A 21,138-nucleotide genomic window follows, 5' to 3' on the forward strand; every position below is an offset into this window, starting at 1 on the left:
ACCGGGTCATGAGGATGTGGTCCACATTCCAGCCATGTCACACCCCGGCAGGTTCGTCTTCTCAGCTTCCCGACAGGATCAATACTCAATATCGAAAAGTGCAATAAACACACCCGAATAGATAATCAATTAACCTCTTACTCGTGGCATTGTCGCCTTGGCCAAAAGATTATAGTTCTCGAATCATTTGAATTAGATACTTTTGATACATGTGATTCATGTTTAAAAGGCAAGATGACAAAGTTACCTTTTTCTCGAAAGGGTGAACAAGTTGATCAGTTACTTGAGCTCGTACATACTGATATATGTGGACCAATGACAACTCATGTATTAGAAGGTTATATTTACTTCATTACTTTTATTGATGATCACTCTCATTATGGGTATGTGTATCTAATGAAACACAATTCTGAAGCCCTTGAAAAGTTTAGAGAATTCAGATGTGAAGTAGAGAAACAACTTGGTAAAAATATTAAGATACTTCGATCTGATCGAGGTGGTGAATATTTAGGCTAAGAGTTTCTAGATTATCTAAGGGATAATGGTATATTGTCTCAATGGACTCCGCCTTATATCCACAACATAATGGTGTATCGAAAAGGTATAATCGAACCTTGTTAGACATGGTTAGATTAATGATGGATCGTGCAGATCTTCCCAAGACCTTTTGGGGTTATGCACTCATGACATCCGTTTACTTGCTAAATAGAGTCCTGACGAAAGTAATCTTAAATACTCCATATGAGGTATGGACTAGTAAGAACCCCCTCACATCTTATTTGAAGATATGGGGATGTCCTGCTTATGTGAAGAGGACTATATCAAACAAGTTGGACGCCAAGTCTGATAAGTGTTTATTTATTAGATACCCTAAAAAACTAAGGGTTACCAATTCTATCACCCCTTGGAACAAAAGGTGTTTGTTTCAAGGCATGCTACCTTCTTAGAGAAAGAATTTCTCTTACAGGAAGCAAGTGAGAGTATGGTTGAATTTGATGAATTTCAAGAGACTCTAATAAACACTACTGAGATGCCTAGTCAAGAACCACAATCAATTATGACACAACCTCCGCATAGATCAGGTAGGCCACACAATATTCCTGAGATATATGGATCTCTTGTAAGAGAATCGAATGATGTGTTACTTATTGAGGATAAAGAACCTGCTGATTATAAAGAGGCTTTGAATAATTCAGAAAAGGACAAGTGGCTTACAGCCATGAAGTTGGAAATGGATTACATGTACAAAAACCAAGTTTGAAACTTGGAAGACCCACCTGAAGGCATTACGCCTATAAGATGCAAATGGGTTTTTAAGAAGAAAATCGACATAGACGATAATATTATTATCTATAAGACAAGGTTGGTGGCAAAAGGCTATCGTCAAAAGCAAGACATTGACTATGATGAAACTTTCTCACTTGTGGTCATGCTTAAATCCATTTGGATACTTATGACCATATCAGCTCATCATGATTATGAGATATGACAGATGAATGTGAAAATAACTTTTCTTAATATAAATCTGCTTGAGGATGTGTATATGACACAACCCGAAGACTTCATATCTGTCAACAAGAATAAAGTATGCAAGCTTCAATGACCTATTTATGGACTAAAGCAAGTATCCAGGAGTTGGAATATCCGTTTTGATGAGGTGATCAAACAGTTTGATTTTTCATAAAATCCAGATGAACCTTGTGTGTATCAAAAGGTTAGTGAGAGTGTAGTCGTATTTCTAATATTATATATTGATGATGTATTTCTTATAGGAAATGATGTGTCAGTTCTATAGTTAGTTAAAGTTTGGTTGTCCAATACGTTCTCCATGAAAGACATGGGAGAAGCAACTTACATCCTCGGGATGAAAACCTATAGAGATAGATCGAAAAGGTTGTTTAGTCTTTCACAGTCAACATATATAGACAGAGTGCTAAAATGATTTAGCATGTCTGAATCCAAGAAAGGTTTCATACCTATGAGGCATAGCATTCAACTTTCGAAGTTTATATGCCCACGTACAGAAAAAGAGAGAATTTGTATGGATAAGATACCGTATGCGTCCACAATAGGATTTATCATGTATGTTATGTTATGTACAAAATTTGATGTATTATATGCTCTGAGTGTTACGAGCAGATACCAGTGTAATTCAAGAATGAATCATTGGGTAGCTGTCAAGATGATCATTAAGTACTTAAGAAGAACTAAGTATATGTTCTTAGTTTATGGAGATGGTGATATGACCATACATAGATATACATATGCTAGTTTTCAGAGGACAAGGATGACTCCAAGTCCTAGTCTGGATTCATATTCATATTAAATGGAGACGCAGTTAGTTGGAAAAGTTCCAAGCAAGATACTATTGCAGATTCTACCTGTGAGACGAACTACATTGCAGTTTCGGAAGCAGCAAAGGAAGCGGTTTGGATTAAGAAGTTCATTCCATCCATTGTTGAAGCATTACCTGTTTACTGCGACAACACTGGAGCCATTGCGCAAGCAAAGGAACTGAGGTTTCATCAGTGATCAAAACATATGCTTCGTCGTTAGCATCTGATCAGAAAGATCATTAGTAGGAAAGAAATATAACTCGAGAAAATTCTCATTGAAAGAAATCTAGTGGATCCTTTGACAAAGGCTCTACCACAAAATAAGTTTGAGAGTCACGTCTGTGCTTATGGTTTAGGACACCGTGGCGATTGCCTTTAGGCCAAGTGGGAGTGTTAGAATTTGAGGGATGTCCTAAGGCAATCGTCTTACATTTTTTTTCTATTTATTTGATAAGTATAAATTCACTATTTGAGTGCATATTATATGTTTGATTATCTTAAACTCATTTACTAAATGCCTCGTAATATAATTCATAGCATGAGAAAATTTGTGATTAGATCGCAACTAGTAATTATCTCTATCATGTGCAATTATGAATATATTGAAATTTCCCTAGTCGTCGAATTGATGTATTCGGATACCATCAATTCTGTAAGACTAGCACGAGTTATACTCCTTGGTTCGGCCAAGCAATTATTTTCTCACTGGCTGAAGACATGGGGATGTCGAGAGTTAAATGTGGATGTCGATTATGGTAACTAGTTCATTAGAGTGACTCGTTGTAAGACTTCATATGGTTCTCTACACACATATATATATATATATATATATATATATATATATATATATATATATATATATATGTCTGTAAAGTTTTTACTGCAGCATAAGTGTAAGTTTCCTTCGACTTGAGGTATACAAGTCATCTTGGGCATGAAGACTTATATTGTGACATCTTAAGCAAGCATCTCAGTAAGATGTACCCGAGATGATTGGGTATAAGTTGAAGTACCCGAAGGTATTTAGATAGCTCATGGAGGATTCACCGCTCCTCGTGAGGAGACGTATATCATATGGCTACTCATAGGATTATTCCTCAAAATCTTTGGCCAAAGCATCACATGTTAAGAATGCGAGACTCTTGTACACATGTACGAGTAATTTGAATCAGTAGAACGATGAAGTATTACTTGGGCTAGGTGTGATGTAGTCAGCCTAGTGGGGACAAGACACATAGACCATGTCCTAAACCAAGTGGGTATAAGACGAGTGAAAGGAACGAGGCACAACTCACTGTAGCTACTGAAGGATTTAGAATTAATTCTATGATCAACTATGATTTTCCGACTAATGAGGGATTATGATGTGCTACTAGGTGCCACTCATGATCGTTCTATAATTAAATAGTTAATTATCAACGACCAAGATAAATCGAAAACCTATTAGGTCACACGTACTAACAAGTCTCTAAAAGACGTAAAACAAGTTAAAAAATAGGATTCTTAGATCAAGAGATAAATGTTTGGTTGGACCATACATAAGACAAATATGGAAATATTTGTCGCAATGGAAGCGCGGATAGGCCACATCTTTTATGGAAGAGTTGGACCATATTTGGTTTAATCATGAATTAGTCATGAACTAACTTGGTTTATTAATTTGTAAACCAAACCAAGGGATTAATGGACTAATTTTTTGGTTAAAGGATAATGAGTTGGATTTGAGCTTTTTAATCCAACTCATTAATGAGGGCTATATATTGATATGGTTGAGAGAAAATTATACACATGATATCATTAATTGGCTTGTAAGGTTTTTGGAAAACCTTAACTCAATTTCTCTTCTCCTCTCCCTTTGTCGCCGCCAACAAGGGGAAGCCTTTCCCCTTGTTGACGTGACCACCACAAGGGAGAAAACATGCTTCTCTTTCTCTTCCTCTTGATCCCTCTTCTTCGCTAGTGGTTAGTAACTTCTGAAGGAGAGACTTGTACTCAAGGAGTTGTCTTGAGGAGCTCGGCGTGGATACGAATAGAGGCAAGGTTCGACAACGTCGCTATGGTTGATGCCCTTCTCATTACAAGTTATCCATAAGGTACACCTAGCGTAAATTTACTTTCCATAAAAATTTAATTATGCGATCATATTTGACATGTTGTATCTTTGTATTCGTGTGGTGCGTGTGATATAATAATTTAGAATTATTATTATTTTATTTTCCGCTACGCATGTTTACGAAATATGTTTTAGCACACACCGCATCGGGCATATCTCAACATAAATCCAATCGGCCCCTAAGCCAATCAGACTCCTTCTAGGAGACAATATTATCATAGAATTGTAACAACTTGATAGAGAATAATGACTACTTACCAGAGAATATTCTACTACTCTGATATATGCACGTAACTGGACTTTCCTTTGCTTAGAGGAAGGTTGTTGTATGTCCTCCATTACTCGATTTATTCTGATACTAGATATTTTCTGATGTCTCATTATTGCAGAGATTATAAGAGACGGTGTAAAAAAGGATTCTCTCCGTTGGCCAGGTACACGCACGTGCATGTATACACATCCACATTACTATTTTACTGTTCATATTATTCTCTATTTTTAGCCAGGGCTACAGTTTTGACTTAAGTATCAGAGTACCTGTGTCAAGGACCCCCTCCCTGGTTCTTACTCTAGGTTCCTGTTTGCCCTCTTTGTGGTGCACTAGATTTGCAATTTTCAACTCTAGGTCATTCCTCCGTCATCAATATTCCTATCCTTTTATTCGCCGCTCATCCATTCAACTTCTAAACGGGATCAAAGTATAAGACTTAGTAAAAGTGATCAATCCTTTTTGCTATTTATGACTGATGATTTGGGGTATACATGAAAGAGTCATGTGATCTTTTGATGAATAATATCAAACAAAAAGGGCTGGTATTTTGTTTATGGCATGAAAAAGATGGTAAGTTTTGATCACATGATCGGATAGTTGTAAATAACAAATGAAGAGCTAGTCTATTTAATTTGCATCATTTTAAGTTTATTTGGAACAATTTAATAATAGTATTTAGATAATAATTGTTACTTGGAGAGCTAGTCTGATTTTAATTGATATTTCTTAAACTTTAAATAGAATACTAAGTGGAGATGATCTCGAAGGGTTTAACGTTGAGTTTTTAATTTTTTTATATTTTTTAATAGCACCGGATATCTTATTTGTAGTCGATTAATTTTAAAAATACTCAGTTCTATAAATTTTTTTTCTTCTATTATCAAGAGAAATCTAAAAATACTTATATTGACAATCAAAATTTACAATCAATAATCAAAATTTATCATTATTGCAGAAAAAAAAAATACTTAGTTACAATTAGAAATCAAATAATGAATGCTTAAAATATTATTGGGATGTCCGCACTGTACGAAAGAGGCAGGATCCTTTAGATCGTTTTTACAATTCAAAAAATAATTCATCGCCATCTATTTTATAAATGGAGACCAACTATTATATCAATACATGGACCATCTTCTAAATCCCATTTTACGGTCTAGAAGATGTTCTCTGCTGCATCAAGCTCAAATCTATCCAAAATGGTAAACTGTGCCAAACCCCTCTCCATCAATGGTCATAGACAGTGGACTTTGCACTAATAGGCCAATTTATATCCGCTAAACACGGGCCAAACTAAGTTACCTAATGACATTTAGCCCCTTTCTTAAACCTCGCTCGGATCTAATTCAGAGAAAACTAACATTAAAATACAGTTACTTTTTACCCACCGAGTACCTCAATGAGCGAGTCTCCGTAACGTAGGTCCCGATCCTGTACCTGCTGGTCCATTGTGCGGGTTTAACGTGTTCGAGTGAGAAATGAATCCAAATATCGCATTACAAATAACCTCTCTCTATCGTGCTGTGAAGAAGCTTCGCCCTCTGGAAGCAGCAGCAGTTGCCAGATCCACAGCTCGAGCCCTTCGTCCTCGCCACTTTCCTTCTCTTCAATCCTCCGATGGCGCGCCTCGATCCTTGCATTGCTCCTCCTCTTCTCGGGTTCGTGGTTTTCTGTGGCATTCTCGCCCCCTTCGTGGACGGCTCGGTGCACAGCTACGTCGGCGAGAAGTTTGTCCCCAAAGGCAACGCTTTCATCCTTCACGGAGGTAGCGAGGGACTCTACGCCTCCGTCCCCGGTGGCAACGCCACCTCCGGTAGCGGGGAGTCCTTTATCCGGTACTTCTCCTTGTCCTTGTTTGTTCGATAGATCTGAGGTGTCTTGATTTGGTTCCTGGGTTTTAGGCTACTGTGGGGACGGGATCTATGGAGAAGCAGGAGATTGGGGGATTGAGAGCTGAATTGTGTTGCGGCACAAACTTTCCAACATTGAGTTGATGTTTTATGGATCTAACACTAGGATCTCTCCATGACTGGTGGTATTAGTATCAATGTGATTTCCCAATGAGTCGAATTTTTTGCTAGATTCCAAATTGCTATAATTTGAAATGGAATCAGTTAGAGAAGTGAAATATCATAGACAATGTATCATAGAAGTGAAATATATTATAGAGGACTCAACATCAAATGGACTAAACCCAAAATAAACAACAAAGGACTAGTAATACCTTCAATACTCTTCCTCAGGTTGGATAATAGATAATATCTATGCTGAATCTGTCACATAACTTATCTTGAATAAATCAAAAGTGTGGTATGTATTCAAATTCCTACCTTTTTTCTTTTAGAAAATTGTTACATAATTTAGGAAAACATCTCACAGAAAGGAAACAAAATCTAACATGGCAAGGAAGTAGGTGTCGATTCCTTCAACCTTACATCAATGCATCGAAAAAGAGAGATAGGATGAGATGAAACCCTAGGAGAAAATGTCTTGAGTGAACATGTCCTATAGCATGACATCACACAACAGATGGATAGAGGTGGTCCGAGGGGTGTCATTGAGTGGATAAGGCGTGATCCTAAGAGATTATCTCCAGAGTGGGCTTCTCCTTGCTATGAGATAATATCTGACATGCAAACTATAGGGAGAAGGAAAGCACTCAACGAGAACTGATTGTTGTTACTAGGGTTAAAGGGATCGTCAATGTACAACAACGAGAGTCAACTCCATGGCAGACAAGATCAACTCGAGAACCACCTACTATTTGGGATTGGTTCCAAGGGTTAAATAAGAACCAAAACCCTGACTTGAATATTAGATAAACTTGAGCACCAAAGCATCTTTTGCTGAAGCAAAAGTATGCAGGTTTGGCACAAAGAGATGGACAACATGCCAATCCGCACATTGAGACTGAGAGAAGCACAGTGCTGATGCTGCTGGGTGGCTGCAATGCTTGAGAGGGAGGAAACAGGTGGAAGGCTATTGCTGAAATTGATTGCCTCACCCTTAAGAACATTAGTGTAGGAAACCTCACGCTAAACAGAAATTATTCTACCATTTGAATAGGGAAAAGAGGTATTTTATATAATGTTATTTTTGGAAATGGACACTTATTTCTTGGTACACAACACTCAACATAAACCCTAAAAAGATCCATATGGGACTAAACTCACAATACCACAACTGAATTAATAACTCATAGTTCATCTAATGGAGAAAATCCAATCATTTTATTCCTGAGTTAACTAGCATTATTCTAGAGCAAGTTTGATAGAATTGGATTGTATTAATTCAAGGAAACCTGAAATATCAGAATATCATAAGGTTTCATATCAATAGAACTCTGTAAGGTTTTAGATTTTTAATAATATTTAGTGTCTCCATGAATTTCACACCTATTTTCATTTGGTTTCTCTGGCAAAGTCTCTTCCTGCGAGTCAAATCTGAAAGTCAGTTTTTAGTTCCAAGTTAGTGTTTTCATTTTTGGTATATTACACCGTAGTTCTAGTTCACTTAAAAGTTGAACATATGACAATGTTCTTAATCCTACAACACGATCTAAACAAAGAAGTACTTTCTTTTTTAGCTAGATATTAAGACTTAAAAGGTCAGATGTGGTGTCAACAACCATTTGAAATGTTTCTACTTTGTGATCTGAATAGATAATTGAGTTATAAAATCATCTCTCCTCTTTCTATTCCCAATATGAGGCTGAATGGATTGAACCTCTTCCAATTCTGCACTAGCAGGAGCCTCATATATTGGGATTTGCTGTTTCTTTTATTAAAGGACAAATAGTTTACAACAATATCTTTCACAAAGTGTTTTGTGTGAATATTCTTCCCACTTACTTTTCATGGCAAATCCATAGTTATTCATGTGTTGACTTTGTTTCCTTTTTTCAGCTTTGATAAGATCACTTTCACACGAACTGAGGAAGCTGCTCAAAGTAGTAAAGAGATGGATTCTGTTATGGTGCAAGCAATTGTGTTTGAGGTAGAAGATCGAGAAATAATTGGTGGATCAGCCTATGGTGGACAACGAGCTATTTGCTGCACCTCAGATCTGGCGAAATTAGGTGCTTGCACTCAGGGTACAGTCATTTATAGGACTAGTAAACAAAATCCTAACTGGCCTCAAGTGATAACTGCAACTTTCAGTGCAAAAAATCATGTTACAACTTTGCCATCTCACAGTATTTCCATCACAAGAACTGGGATGTACAACCTGTATTTTATATATTGTGATCCATCACTTAAAGGATTGGTGATAGAGGGGAAGACTGTGTGGAAAAATCCTTCTGGCTATCTGCCTGGAAGGATGGCCCCTCTCATGTATTTTTATGGGGTTATGTCGTTTGCATTTGTGATACTTGGAATGTTTTGGTTCTCACAGTATGTGAGGTTTTGGAGAGAGGTTCTTCCACTTCAGAACTGCATAACACTTGTCATCACATTAGGCATGTTTGAAATGGCATTGTGGTACTTTGAATATGCTGAGTTCAATGCAACTGGTCTCAGACCGATAGGAATCACCTTTTGGGCAGTAACCTTTGGCACAGTAAAGAGAACGGTGTCACGAGTTATCATTCTTGTTGTTTCTATGGGGTATGGAGTTGTCAGACCTACTCTAGGGGGTCTCACTTCGAAGGTGATTATGCTGGGAGCAACATTTTTTGTAGCGTCGGAGATACTTGAGTTGGTAGAGAATGCAGGTGCCATAAGTGATATAGCTGGAAAGGCAAGACTGTTTTTGATTCTTCCTGTGGCACTACTGGATGCATTCTTCATTCTGTGGATATTCACTTCTCTTTCCAAAACTCTAGAGAAACTCCAGGTACTTGAAGTGCTTCAGTTTCTCCTCGATTCCAGTCTCTATGGAATCTTATCTCACTTCGCTTAGTGTAATTTTGTTTACTACATTTTCACCAGTACAACTTTTAGGTTAATAATATGTTCAAAGGTATCTAATAATTACTTTGTGGTTCTTGACAGGCTAGACGGTTGATGGCTAAGCTGGACATTTACAGGAACTTCACGAATGCTTTGGGTGTCGCTGTTGTTGTATCTGTTTGTTGGATCGGATATGAGGTAATAAAGATTAGTTCTGCTAATGTTGTCTTCTTCAACAGCAGGGACAAATATAGTCTTTATGCTCCTTTGACCTCAACCGCAAAGAAACTTGATTATCTGAAAAGAAAATTTTCCATAGACCCACTTGCTTAATATTACAATTTTGTATATGACTGCCTACATGATTAGATAATGCTATTTTCCTGCAGCTTTACTTCAAGTCAACTGACATATACAACGAGAACTGGCAGAGGGCTTGGATCATTCCTGCCTTTTGGCAAATTCTTTCCTTTTCTGTTCTCGGCGTGATTGCTGTTCTTTGGGCACCCTCCCAGAATTCAACTAGGTAAATCCCTGGATCTTAGGGATCTTGCAATTTCATTTCATTCCTGAACACTGAATAACACCAACCTCAATTAGTCAAAGAACAATGTGTAGGGTTGAAATGCTTAAAAGACTGACAATACTTAGGATAAGCAGTGCTAGCGTAAACCTTGAGACAAGAAGTTGATCTTTGGAGAGAAGGTCCATTTGATTGTTGTGGTCTGATCACAAGTGCTACAGACTTGGTAGTTTGAAAATAGTAGTTGTAGTTGAAAATTTTGGACAAAGAGAACAAGGTCTTAGTAAACTGCAACGCGACATGATAATCCATTTAACTGTTTGATTGGTTGCAAAAAAAAAGAAGAAGATAACAGTGATATTCATGCAGCATTTCCGGTAAGTGTTTTTCAAATTCACGCCTCTTTCTTTTTCTCCTCTTTTAGATTTGCTTACTCAGAGGATGGGTTCGAAGATTTTGATCGAGAGGAATCCCTCTCGTTAATAAAACCTGGACCAATTCCTCCAAGAGATACTCACAGTTATACTGATGCCAAATCAACTTTGGGCTTCAACACCACCAACTCACACAATGAAGACATTGAGGAAGATAAAAGGGCGTAGCAAAGTCACTACTTCATCTCTACCTGCATGAATTTGCTGGTTCATGCCATCAGAGAATTCAATAAGCAGTATCAAATTGATATAATGAGGTCTTCCACTCCCCCATAATATTAGCTTTGCATTTAGACCTTATTTATCATGTTGTAGCATGGCCGTGTAGTTAATAATTTTGATTTCACATTTTTGTTCAAAATTTTAGTTGGATTATCCACTATACGATGGCTGTATAAAATTGAAATTTTTTATCGCTTCATTATGGTTTCAAGCATTTTGTAGCTCAACTACTAATTTGCATTAGTTCAATTATTAAATTCAGGTCTATGTGAATCTTGTCGAGTAATTGTAGTAAAAAGTAAATTCGTCGTCGCACAATCGATCCTACAATTATTTGTGAGATAAATCGAAAAATTATAATTAATTAGTACGGAAAGGATTTTTTTTTCTCAACTTGATTGAAATTCGAACCTAACTCTACCTAATACGATCCACGTACAATAACGTGTAAATCAATCCTTTATATTTTCCAGGTGTAATTTGTATCTCACAGATCAATATTCACCTCCCACGTCATCTACTTTTGCGCTCTTGCTAGGCTTCCAGCATCGAATACCGTTCACGCTGTGCCGAGATTAACACTGGATACGATCCCTTGCATCTTCTTGTTCGCATCGCCGCTCTCGCTCGCTTAAATAATTACAGAGAAAACGCTGGTAGTTCTCTCGCTACCACTTCTCCTCCATTTCCCCCGTCGCCACCATGCTCGCGCTACGCGTCCCCTCCATGGACGGGCTCCGCCTCAGCTCCTCTTCTCCCCTCCCCGACCACCGGCGCTCCCGCTCCGTAGCACTACGCCGGCTTCTCGCTGTTCGAGTCTCCGCGGCCGCGTCTCGCAGAGAGGCCGATCCCAAGAAACGGGTGGTCATCACCGGGATGGGACTGGTTTCCGTGTTCGGCAACGACCTGGAAACCTATTACGAGAAGCTACTCCAAGGGGAGAGCGGGATCGGGCCCATTGACCGGTTCGACGCCTCCAAGCTCCCCACCAGGTTCGCCGGACAGATCAGGGGGTTCTCTTCGGAGGGGTACATCGACGGGAAGAATGATCGAAGGCTGGACGACTGTTTGAGGTATTGCCTGGTTAGTGGCAAGAAGGCCCTTGAGAGCGCCGGCCTCGGCCTTGGGAGCGAAGCCATTGCCAAGGTTAGATTTGCATCCTTTGTGACTGACTGAGGTTTTCTTCTTTACTGTTCTCTACCAAATTCGATGTGTCTTCATTTTGGTGCTCACATTTATGGACTCTCCCTTTCGTCGTCACGACTTGCTTCCGTGGCACATGAATGACATCTCCTGGTTCGTCTTGTCCGATGAGATCCTTGTCAGTACCGCTCCGGCATCAGTATCTTCCTCATCTTCTCAAGAGGCTCTTCCTTCCTCTTCGACGACCTCTATTGACTCTTCATCCTTCGTTGTTATGCCCCAATCCACCCAGTGCAATCCCTCGGTAGATTCTTCTTAGATGTATGGACATCAAATGGCTCAGGATAAGGTTGGATGAGTACAACTCAAGAGGCGCAAACCAAAAGTGTGGAATTGTTAATATAACGACCAGAATGGTTTGGGCAAATTTACCCTGGATCAATAGAAGCAGTCTCTCTTCTCGCTCCTGTGACAAAGGTCTTCTTCCTTTCTGCAGACAAAGTTCGCTACCGAAATTGCGCACTATGGTGAGCACATTCTGGTGATCTTGTTTCTGAGTCGGGTGGACTGTGGCTCTTCCCTAGGAAAGTGTACGATCTCGTTGTATGGTCGTAGCCTAGAGGAAACTTTCTAGACTGCAATTACAACCATTGGGTTTAAGATAGCAACTATGTGCTTCAGGATCGTTGATTTCTACAACTCGACAAGCTATCCTTTTGATCAACCGGTGACCAAGTTCCACAAATCTACTATTTTATCTTATATCTACAACTGTCATTTAATTCCATTCAGTCTCTTGTTTCAGCATCAAAAGATCAGTCTTCACTCTGATCCTACACCTATAATTCTTCCTATAGACTTGAACCAACAACGCCAGTGCTACTCCTTTTAAGTTGAAACATTTTGCGTTTTTAATCACATCATCAAACAGTTCTTTGTTTAGAAATCTTATCATCATCTAAGAATGCATATATAATCCTATGACCAAGTGGGTCGCTCAATCTTGCATTAGGTGGTAACTCGGAGGTCACACATTTGTAGATGTGTTACTAATATCCTATCATCCTGAAGATTATGCAAATAGTCCTTAGGCTGGTGTGTCATTTGTTCCGACCTAATTGGTAATCTGAAGTTTCTGCAATATATATAATCATCCTTAATCTTGTTTGTTGAAAATTGAAGAAATTTGCAACACCTTAAGTTTGAAAGGGTCTTAAAGGAAGAATATTTTCTCATAGTCTCCTATTCGATTTACATTAATTCCTTCCTGATTTGCTTTGTTTATTTTTCAATTCACCAAAATATATTACTATATGTTAGTATGCACCAATATGTATATTCTTTTGTATTTTTCTGTAATTATCATTATGTTAACTTTCTTTTAAAATGGAGCCTAATATATCATTTGTTATTATTATAACAAGTATGGTATCATTGTCCCTCATATTATATCAGCAGACTCTAAAATATTTTTTAAAACAGATAGGATTTGAGTGGAAATTCCTAGTTTTGGGGTGAAATTGATAAAAAAAAGCTGACACTTGGAATCTTGCTTCATAGTTCAGCTTTGACATTCATTAACATAATACATTTAGAGCTAGTGGAGCAAGGGCTTCAACTGTTTTGGTTCTATAACTTCCTTCACTAAGTTCTGGTGCCACTTGTCAACCCTATTTCTTTCAGTAATTCATAAGCTGTCTGGTGGAGTCCTTGATCTTCTTTTCATGGGTGAGTTGTTGAACTAATAAGCTTATTTCTTCTTTTCATAGGTGAGTTGTTGAACTATTAATCTTGTTTCTAACTGAGTAGTTTTATCTGGTAAGAAATAGTGTCCTTGCTAACTATATAGTAAGGAATTTCAAACAAACCTCAATAATGAAGCAAAAAATGCAATAATGTTGAGATCATTGGAAACAGCAAAGAAGACATGCTCTGATAATCGTTAATGTTTGCACTTCGCCTAATCTCATCAGACAACAGGTTTGGTGATTAATTTTTCAAGAAGATTTGGCATGATTAACATCCAAGATGTTTCAATAAAAGTTGCTGCCAACAACGACCCAAATTTTAGCACCATACATTAATTGAGGGCATTATCACATCAGTAAAGAGAATGTGAATATGCAAGATCAATGTAGAACTTACAAAATGCGATGTAGACCAGCAATAAGCACACCCTTCTTCCTAACTTTTATATGTTTAATACAGAGTTAAATTGTTTAAGTTTTTTCTCTAAGTGGTTAACAAATGATGAACTTATTTTTGTTATTTTCACCATTTCATTACGTAGTATTTGGTTTGTTCTTTTTAACTAGCTAGTTTTTTTTTAGCAGATTGACAAGGTTCGCGCTGGTGTTCTTGTCGGTACTGGCATGGGCGGCCTTAGTGTCTTTTCTGATGGTGTTCAGGCTCTTATTGAGAAAGGCCACAGGAAAATAACTCCTTTTTTTATTCCATATGCAATAACAAACATGGGTTCTGCACTACTTGCAATGGACATTGGTTTCATGGGTCCTAACTACTCAATTTCTACTGCTTGTGCAACTTCAAATTATTGCTTTTATGCTGCCGCTAATCATATTCGTTGTGGTGAGGCTGATATAATGATTGCTGGTGGTACTGAAGCTGCAATCATTCCAATTGGTGTGGGAGGTTTTATTGCGTGTAGAGCGTTATCTCAGAGGAATGATGATCCTGAAACTGCATCAAGACCATGGGATAAGGACAGAGATGGTTTTGTTATGGGAGAAGGTGCTGGTGTATTGGTATGTACTAACCTATTTTTATTATTCTTTTGCCATGTATTTTGTTGAGATGTGTTATCAGGGTTATCTTTTCTTGATTCACTTCAATGAACTTTTCTAAGTTTCATATGTACAAGCACTATCCCTCAAGTTTTAGAATCTACAAACAGGATCCATTGTGGTTCCTATGGGACTCACCAATTTCATTTATTTGCTCTGCGGCAAGTTCCCATTGGCCACTGGTCAAATCTGTTGCACCCTTTTTATCTTGGAGTCTTTCCAACTTAGAAGTGGACTGAAGCTGAAATATAGATCCAGATCAATACAGAAAGATGTTGGAAAATGGTCATTGATAATTATTTGTTATTATATGATTGTTTTTTTCTTCTTCAAATGGTTACTTGCCACATTCCTATTATTTGTTTTTGGTACCAAATGGAAACTTGCATTTTGAGATATAAAAAATTACTAATTTGAGGAACTCAAGCTTATGCAAGTCTGCAGCATGGTTTCATTCATGCTATGTTCTGATGTGGTACGCTGACAGGTCCATCAAAGGAAAAAGGGTTGAGTATCTTTTCCTCATCCATACCCAATTTTTTTTGTAACTTTAGTTTTCTGTGATCCAAATATAGTATGAGAGGTTACTCAAATTTGAGCTAGTTATTATTATTTAAAAAATCATAGGCCTTTAGCTATGCAAGTCAATGCCACTAGTGACAAAAACATTTTAGAATCTTATAATGTAGGATAAGTGGAACCTTGCTAATTCGTGATTTTAGTTTGATAAAGTACGAGAAAATGGACAGCTGGAAAGTTGATGGCGTTGGTATTACAAAATACAAATGGTTATGTCATGCATTGTGATGAACCATCTAATTCTCAGAGTTCCACAATTTATAACTTGGTTAGGCTTAATAACCACAGACTAGATAGGGCTACCTCAAAATTTGTTGCTTTTCAACTTGTGAAAAATTAGATGGCGTTATCCCAATTCCAAGATTTATGGTTAGTTACATATGATTTTTAGTGCTTAATGCCCATGCAACTCATCTAGCATGACAAATAGTAACATTGGCTAACTTGGGCAAATAATGACTGTGATTCATATGGATATTGCTTTCTATCATTTCTTACTGTGTGGAAACACCTTGTCTAGGTTCTGGAGAGTCTTGAACATGCTATGAAACGAGATGCTCCAATTATTGCTGAGTACCTTGGAGGTGCTGTAAACTGTGATGCCTACCATATGACAGATCCTCGAGCAGATGGACTTGGCGTTTCATCTTGCATTCAGAAAAGCCTTGAAGATGCTGGTGTGGCTCCAGAAGAGGTAATAGATAATTTTTGGTTCAACTCTCAAAGCATACAGATTATTTATCAACTTTGTTTCACTCTTCATTGACTCTAGAAAAGACATTATTTGATTTATCGTTAAACAGATGAAATTCCATGTTAATTATTTTGATCAAGCTTACATGCTTATGTCCTTGTATGCGTATATCATATAAATTATCGTTGTTTTATATATCTATGCCGTATAGTTTTGATCAAAATTTCTTTTGTTTACCTATCACATATTTTCTGGGGGTATTTTGTGTCCTTGTTTTGCAAGCACATGGTTTGTCATATAAAAAAACTGCAAACTGAATGGTCTAGCTACTGCTAAATGGAAAGTTTTCTCTAGGTTTGTTCTCTTTATTTATGTCCAAATTAGAATGTTGTGTATCTGGAATCCATCACTTTCCTTACAAAAATTTGTAATTTTATATGGTTCTACTCGTAGTATAACTCCTAATATGGCAATACAAGAGCAATATGTTACACTTACATCGCTTATAACCTATTTCTCCTCTTGACAAGAAAACTGCCACTTGACTCACATGAAATTTGACATTTGAAACTCAATATGCCATATGTGAGAGCGACTCTAAATGATGTAATGAACAGCACATCAGCACTTGCAAGAGTTTCCTAATTCTGAAAATTCTTTCCAAACTTCTCTGGATGACCTTGATTTTCAGGTTAATTATATAAATGCCCATGCAACTTCCACACTTGCGGGAGATCTAGCTGAGGTGAATGCCATTAAACAAGTTTTCAAGAATCCATCTGGGATCAAAATGAATTCTACGAAGGCAAGGACCTTCTTGTCATCTTTGAATGACTTGAAATTGCTTTATGTTTTTCTGAGATGCTCATGTTCCTCCTTTTTTCAGTCTATGATAGGACACTGCCTTGGTGCAGCAGGAGGTCTAGAGGCTATCGCTACTGTGAAAGCCATAACTACAGGATGGCTGCACCCCTCAATAAACCAGTTTGTAAGTGGAAATATTTTTCTTATTGAAATGGACAAAATGAATGTGATATTTTGCAAAGTAATGAAATATATCAATGTTTCATTAACAAATTCTGGCCAGATATTTTACATATACCCCTCAATAAACCAGTTTGTAAGTGAAAATATTTTTCTTATTGAAATGGACAAAATGAATGTGATATTTTGCAAAGTTGTAATGAAATATATCAATGTTTCATTAACAAATTCTGGCCAGATATTTTACATATACAAGAACAATACACAAAATTGGTAGATGTAATAAAATATGAATTGGGATACAATCATATTTTACTTCATTAGTGAATAAGAGATGGCATTGAGGTTAGTCCAAATAATATAGTCTACTTGCTGATAGATATATGATATGTTAGATAATTAATTTGATGTTTATGTTCATAGCTATATAAATCCTAGTTGATAGTTGATACCAGCCGATCCGGGGGTGAAGAGGGGATTACCAGGGCTTGTTGGTGAAAGAAAGAACCACCCCCCTAGCCTATCATCTGTTGGTATATAAAATTACTATTGTTGATACCAATGTTGATATCAAACCTTCCAAAAACTTAGCTTCATTCATATTGGATCAGTAGGATTGGAATCAATGAGAAAAATTCAAAAAAGAAAAACATTTTAAAAAGTAGATAATATTAATCCATTAAAGACTGAATAAATTAATAATTAATATTTGATAGTAAAAAATGACATGATTTACTTGTTTTATTTTTAATTTACCAGTAAAAATTACTATTAGTATAATCTTTGATTATAAAGGGCAGCTCGGTGCACAAAGCTCCTGTCAATCGGGGTCTCGAGGAAGGGTTGGACCACATTGGGTCAATTGCATACGGCCTTATCTTGCATTTGGCAAGAGACTGTTTCTGTGACTCAAACCCGTGACCTCAAATTCACATAACAACTTCACTGTTGTGCACTCCCCTTTTATAATTACTAATTAATGGAGTTAGTATTTACCATATCTATATTACTTAATTAAATAATATTAACTTTATATGATATATTTTTACTACAGTAAGTTTAATATATTTCTATTTAATATAGTACTATCTTAAAATAATATGTTAAACTATTAACTTATTATTATTATTATTATTATTTTATATAATTATATTGCCACAAGATGATCCACCAATGATGGTGAAGTCTTGTGTTACTCCTTCGACAATTAGATCGGTGAATCCATTGTCAATTATGGATGACAATAGGATGAGACAGTGGAGTGAGTATTTAACTTCTCGCTCTCACCTTAAATGAGAAGCGGGACAGAGTAACTTATGGGGTGAATTTCTTTCTATCCTAGCCCCACTCCTCTTCTTGTATAAGTTGAGTTTGGGGAGAGGCAGTAAAACCTAAAATAAAATACATACAGAGCTGTGAACCACCTCTTCTAGAAATCAAGCTCTTCTTCAGAGGCAAGGTCTCACTTTCTATAAGATTCTTTTAGGATAGTTTGGATCCCTGGTCCGCAATCTCTGGTCCCCTCCTAGTCCCTTCGCTCATTTACACTTCGGATGCCGTTTTATTTACGCTCAAACTGATCCGAAAGACTACCTAACTCATTTGTGACTAAAGTTTATCAAGTTTTACCTCTTTTTGGGTGAATTCATTGTTTTTTATGCAAGTGAGAATGTTTTGGTTAAATTTTGTCGATTTGAGCATTAATAGAGTAAATTTCATTCTAAGTGTGTCACTAATGAGTTAGGTAGTCTTTTAGAGAAGTTTGAGCGTAAATGAAATGACATTTGAAGTGAAAATGAGAGAAGGGACCAGGAGGGGGCTAGGGATTGCAAACCAGGGGATCCGAACTGCTTTTAGGATCCCTAAGTTAGAATCACCAAGACGATTCGGAAATTGCAACCTCTATTCATTGGTTTAAACAAGATACGACTTATTGAAATAAATTGAATGAAAAAATTGATAAAAATGAATATTTCTCTGAGATTCTTGGTATTCTATGGTTCTTTTACACACCAATTGTCAATTCTTGGTCATTGAGATTCATGATAATTCAGATTAATATTTTTAAATGTATCTTACCTTTTTTTTTATCCCCTTGAACAAACTGAAATGATTGACCTCCAACCAAGATCATTGACATCTTTCAGTTTTGATGTGATTCCATCAATTTGTTTTGAGATATAAGTGGTTTCATCTTTCAAGTTCACAATTTCAGTGACCTGCATAGAGAGGTCAGAGAAAATGACCAGAATCAGATTGCCTTTTGCTGACTCGGATCCAACTAGGTTGATCCAAACCGTATCATGATAAAATGAGTTAGCTAAATATGAAGATTGCAAGATTTTGGGATGATTAAAACTATGATGAAAGATTGTAAAACCTTGCTTCTTTTCCATTTCTGGTGTATATAACAAAACAAGTCCTCCATGCTTTTGTAACTAGACCCACAACAAACTTGTATTCTCATTACACATTACCAACTTCTACAACAATTCGATGTTGGCATTCTCCTTCAAACGAAACCACACCAACACCTTTACAACACAATTTTAATTAATGATTAAATACAGACAATAAGAACTAGGCCATGACTCTGCTAACATAGTATTTAGTATTTAATATACCTTCTCCATTTGTTGGACATGTTCTGGGTTAGGTTTGTATTGATAATGTTGTTCGTGCCTGAGCTGAATGAGTACTAGTGTTATTTGGTGTAACATGCACTCTGTGGTGTTAAATAACTCGTTGGGCCATAAAAACCAGTAACATCATTCAGCTATATCTAGAAGGATGAAATGGATCTAGTAACATACACTTTTATGAAATAATATATGATTTCTGAAGGATTTGAATTTAATAAAAATCAGTTATTGTGTGGATTTGAGTTCTCATCTAAAATCAAGTAGTTATATCTTATTTTGTAATAACTGCAGAACCCAGAGCCGTCAGTGGAGTTTGATACGGTAGCAAACAAGAAGCAGCAGCATGAAGTCAATGTCGGTATGTTTGTAATTCTTCTCATGTCTTGTTTTATTTCCCTAATGCACCTTTCTGGATTCATTTAATTCCGTCTCTCATGGTAGTTACCTCTCTTGCAGCTATTTCCAATTCATTTGGTTTTGGAGGGCACAATTCTGTGGTGGTATTTGCACCTTTCAGGGCTTGATTCCTTTTCTTTCTGCCTTGATGATTTACCTTCTTCAAGTGAGTTCAGGAAAATTGGTGTTTTTCATAGCTGAATTTTCTTTGTCGCAATTTTTTTCTGCAAACACTTAGTCATGATACGTTAAAAAAAAAAGAAGCAAATTTCCAGTAACTCACTGCGTGATATGTTGGGGGATTAAGATTCCAATTGAATTCTTAGAGATTTGATTCTTGCAATTTGTGTTTCTTTTGTTTGGTCAATATCCAGATAGTGTGGAGTTTTATGAGGGGGAAGGGAGGAAGTTTTCCCTTTAAAGAAATTGGTGCATTTTCCAGGTAGAATGGAATTGAGAAGGAATGAAGTATATACTCTTTAAAGAATGAAATGAATCATGAATCTAATATGAATATGCATTGTTTAGTTTGTTTCGTCTAGTGAATAGATGGTCTATGCTATGTTCCTGTATAGGAAAATTGTTATATTCTGCATAATAATTATCCTATAGCATGCTTGGTGCAAACGACTCGACAAATTTTCTAAGCTAGTTCATTTGACTAGCTCGGTTCACTTCATAAGTCTATCATGGTCCACTGGTGGCGCTCAATTTAAGCAACTCTTGTTCCCTCGAGCTTGCTCACTTCGCTTGGACATACCAACTTGGACATCTTGCTTGCTTTTGCTTGTACATGCCACTTAAGACATCTTTCTTGCTTTTGCAATTATTGTCACACTCAGATAGCTGACTCCACGTTACTTGTTTGGCCACCTTGTCTAAGGCTAATCTCTCTCTTGACTTGCCAACTTAATTGGAAGTAGCAATATAGACTTAATTTGCAACAACACAAATAAAATCCAAAAGAGGCTCCCATGGGTGTGGTGCCATGGTAAAGCATTCAGAGGAGCAATAGAAGGATCAATATTTGAATTTCAAATGTAACGAATATCTTAAAGGTCAATTTTGAGTGTACATAAATTATATTCAGGATTTATTCGGTAAA

General features: G+C 36.9%; 2 protein-coding genes across 2 annotated transcripts; both read left to right on the top strand.

The window, feature by feature from the left end:
- The first annotated feature begins 6,219 nt into the window (after positions 1–6,219).
- Positions 6,220–10,990, top strand: LOC121988416 (transmembrane protein 87A-like). The gene is made up of 5 exons (XM_042541843.1): positions 6,220–6,555; positions 8,626–9,556; positions 9,715–9,810; positions 10,002–10,138; positions 10,560–10,990. The coding sequence occupies exons 1-5, from the start codon at positions 6,338–6,340 to the stop codon at positions 10,735–10,737; spliced, it is 1,560 nt and encodes a 519-aa protein (XP_042397777.1). The 5' UTR covers positions 6,220–6,337; the 3' UTR covers positions 10,738–10,990.
- A 389-nt stretch (positions 10,991–11,379) lies between these two features.
- LOC121988417 (3-oxoacyl-[acyl-carrier-protein] synthase I, chloroplastic-like) lies at positions 11,380–20,376 on the top strand. The gene is made up of 7 exons (XM_042541844.1): positions 11,380–11,937; positions 14,268–14,699; positions 15,838–16,011; positions 16,703–16,816; positions 16,898–16,999; positions 19,929–19,995; positions 20,094–20,376. The coding sequence occupies exons 1-7, from the start codon at positions 11,494–11,496 to the stop codon at positions 20,159–20,161; spliced, it is 1,401 nt and encodes a 466-aa protein (XP_042397778.1). The 5' UTR covers positions 11,380–11,493; the 3' UTR covers positions 20,162–20,376.
- The last annotated feature ends 762 nt before the right edge of the window (positions 20,377–21,138 follow it).

Source organism: Zingiber officinale, chromosome 6B, assembly GCF_018446385.1.
Source record: "Zingiber officinale cultivar Zhangliang chromosome 6B, Zo_v1.1, whole genome shotgun sequence".
Lineage (NCBI taxonomy): Eukaryota > Viridiplantae > Streptophyta > Magnoliopsida > Zingiberales > Zingiberaceae > Zingiber > Zingiber officinale.

Coding starts and splice junctions, on each gene's coding strand:
- LOC121988416 (XM_042541843.1), top strand. CDS start 6,338: ATGGCGCGCCTCGATCCTTGCATTGCTCCTCCTCTTCTCGGGTTCGTG. Junction 9,557..9,714: donor AAACTCTAGAGAAACTCCAG/GTACTTGAAGTG, acceptor GGTTCTTGACAG/GCTAGACGGTTGATGGCTAA. Junction 9,811..10,001: donor TTTGTTGGATCGGATATGAG/GTAATAAAGATT, acceptor ATTTTCCTGCAG/CTTTACTTCAAGTCAACTGA.
- LOC121988417 (XM_042541844.1), top strand. CDS start 11,494: ATGCTCGCGCTACGCGTCCCCTCCATGGACGGGCTCCGCCTCAGCTCC. Junction 11,938..14,267: donor GGAGCGAAGCCATTGCCAAG/GTTAGATTTGCA, acceptor TTTTTTTAGCAG/ATTGACAAGGTTCGCGCTGG. Junction 16,012..16,702: donor CTGGTGTGGCTCCAGAAGAG/GTAATAGATAAT, acceptor CTTGATTTTCAG/GTTAATTATATAAATGCCCA.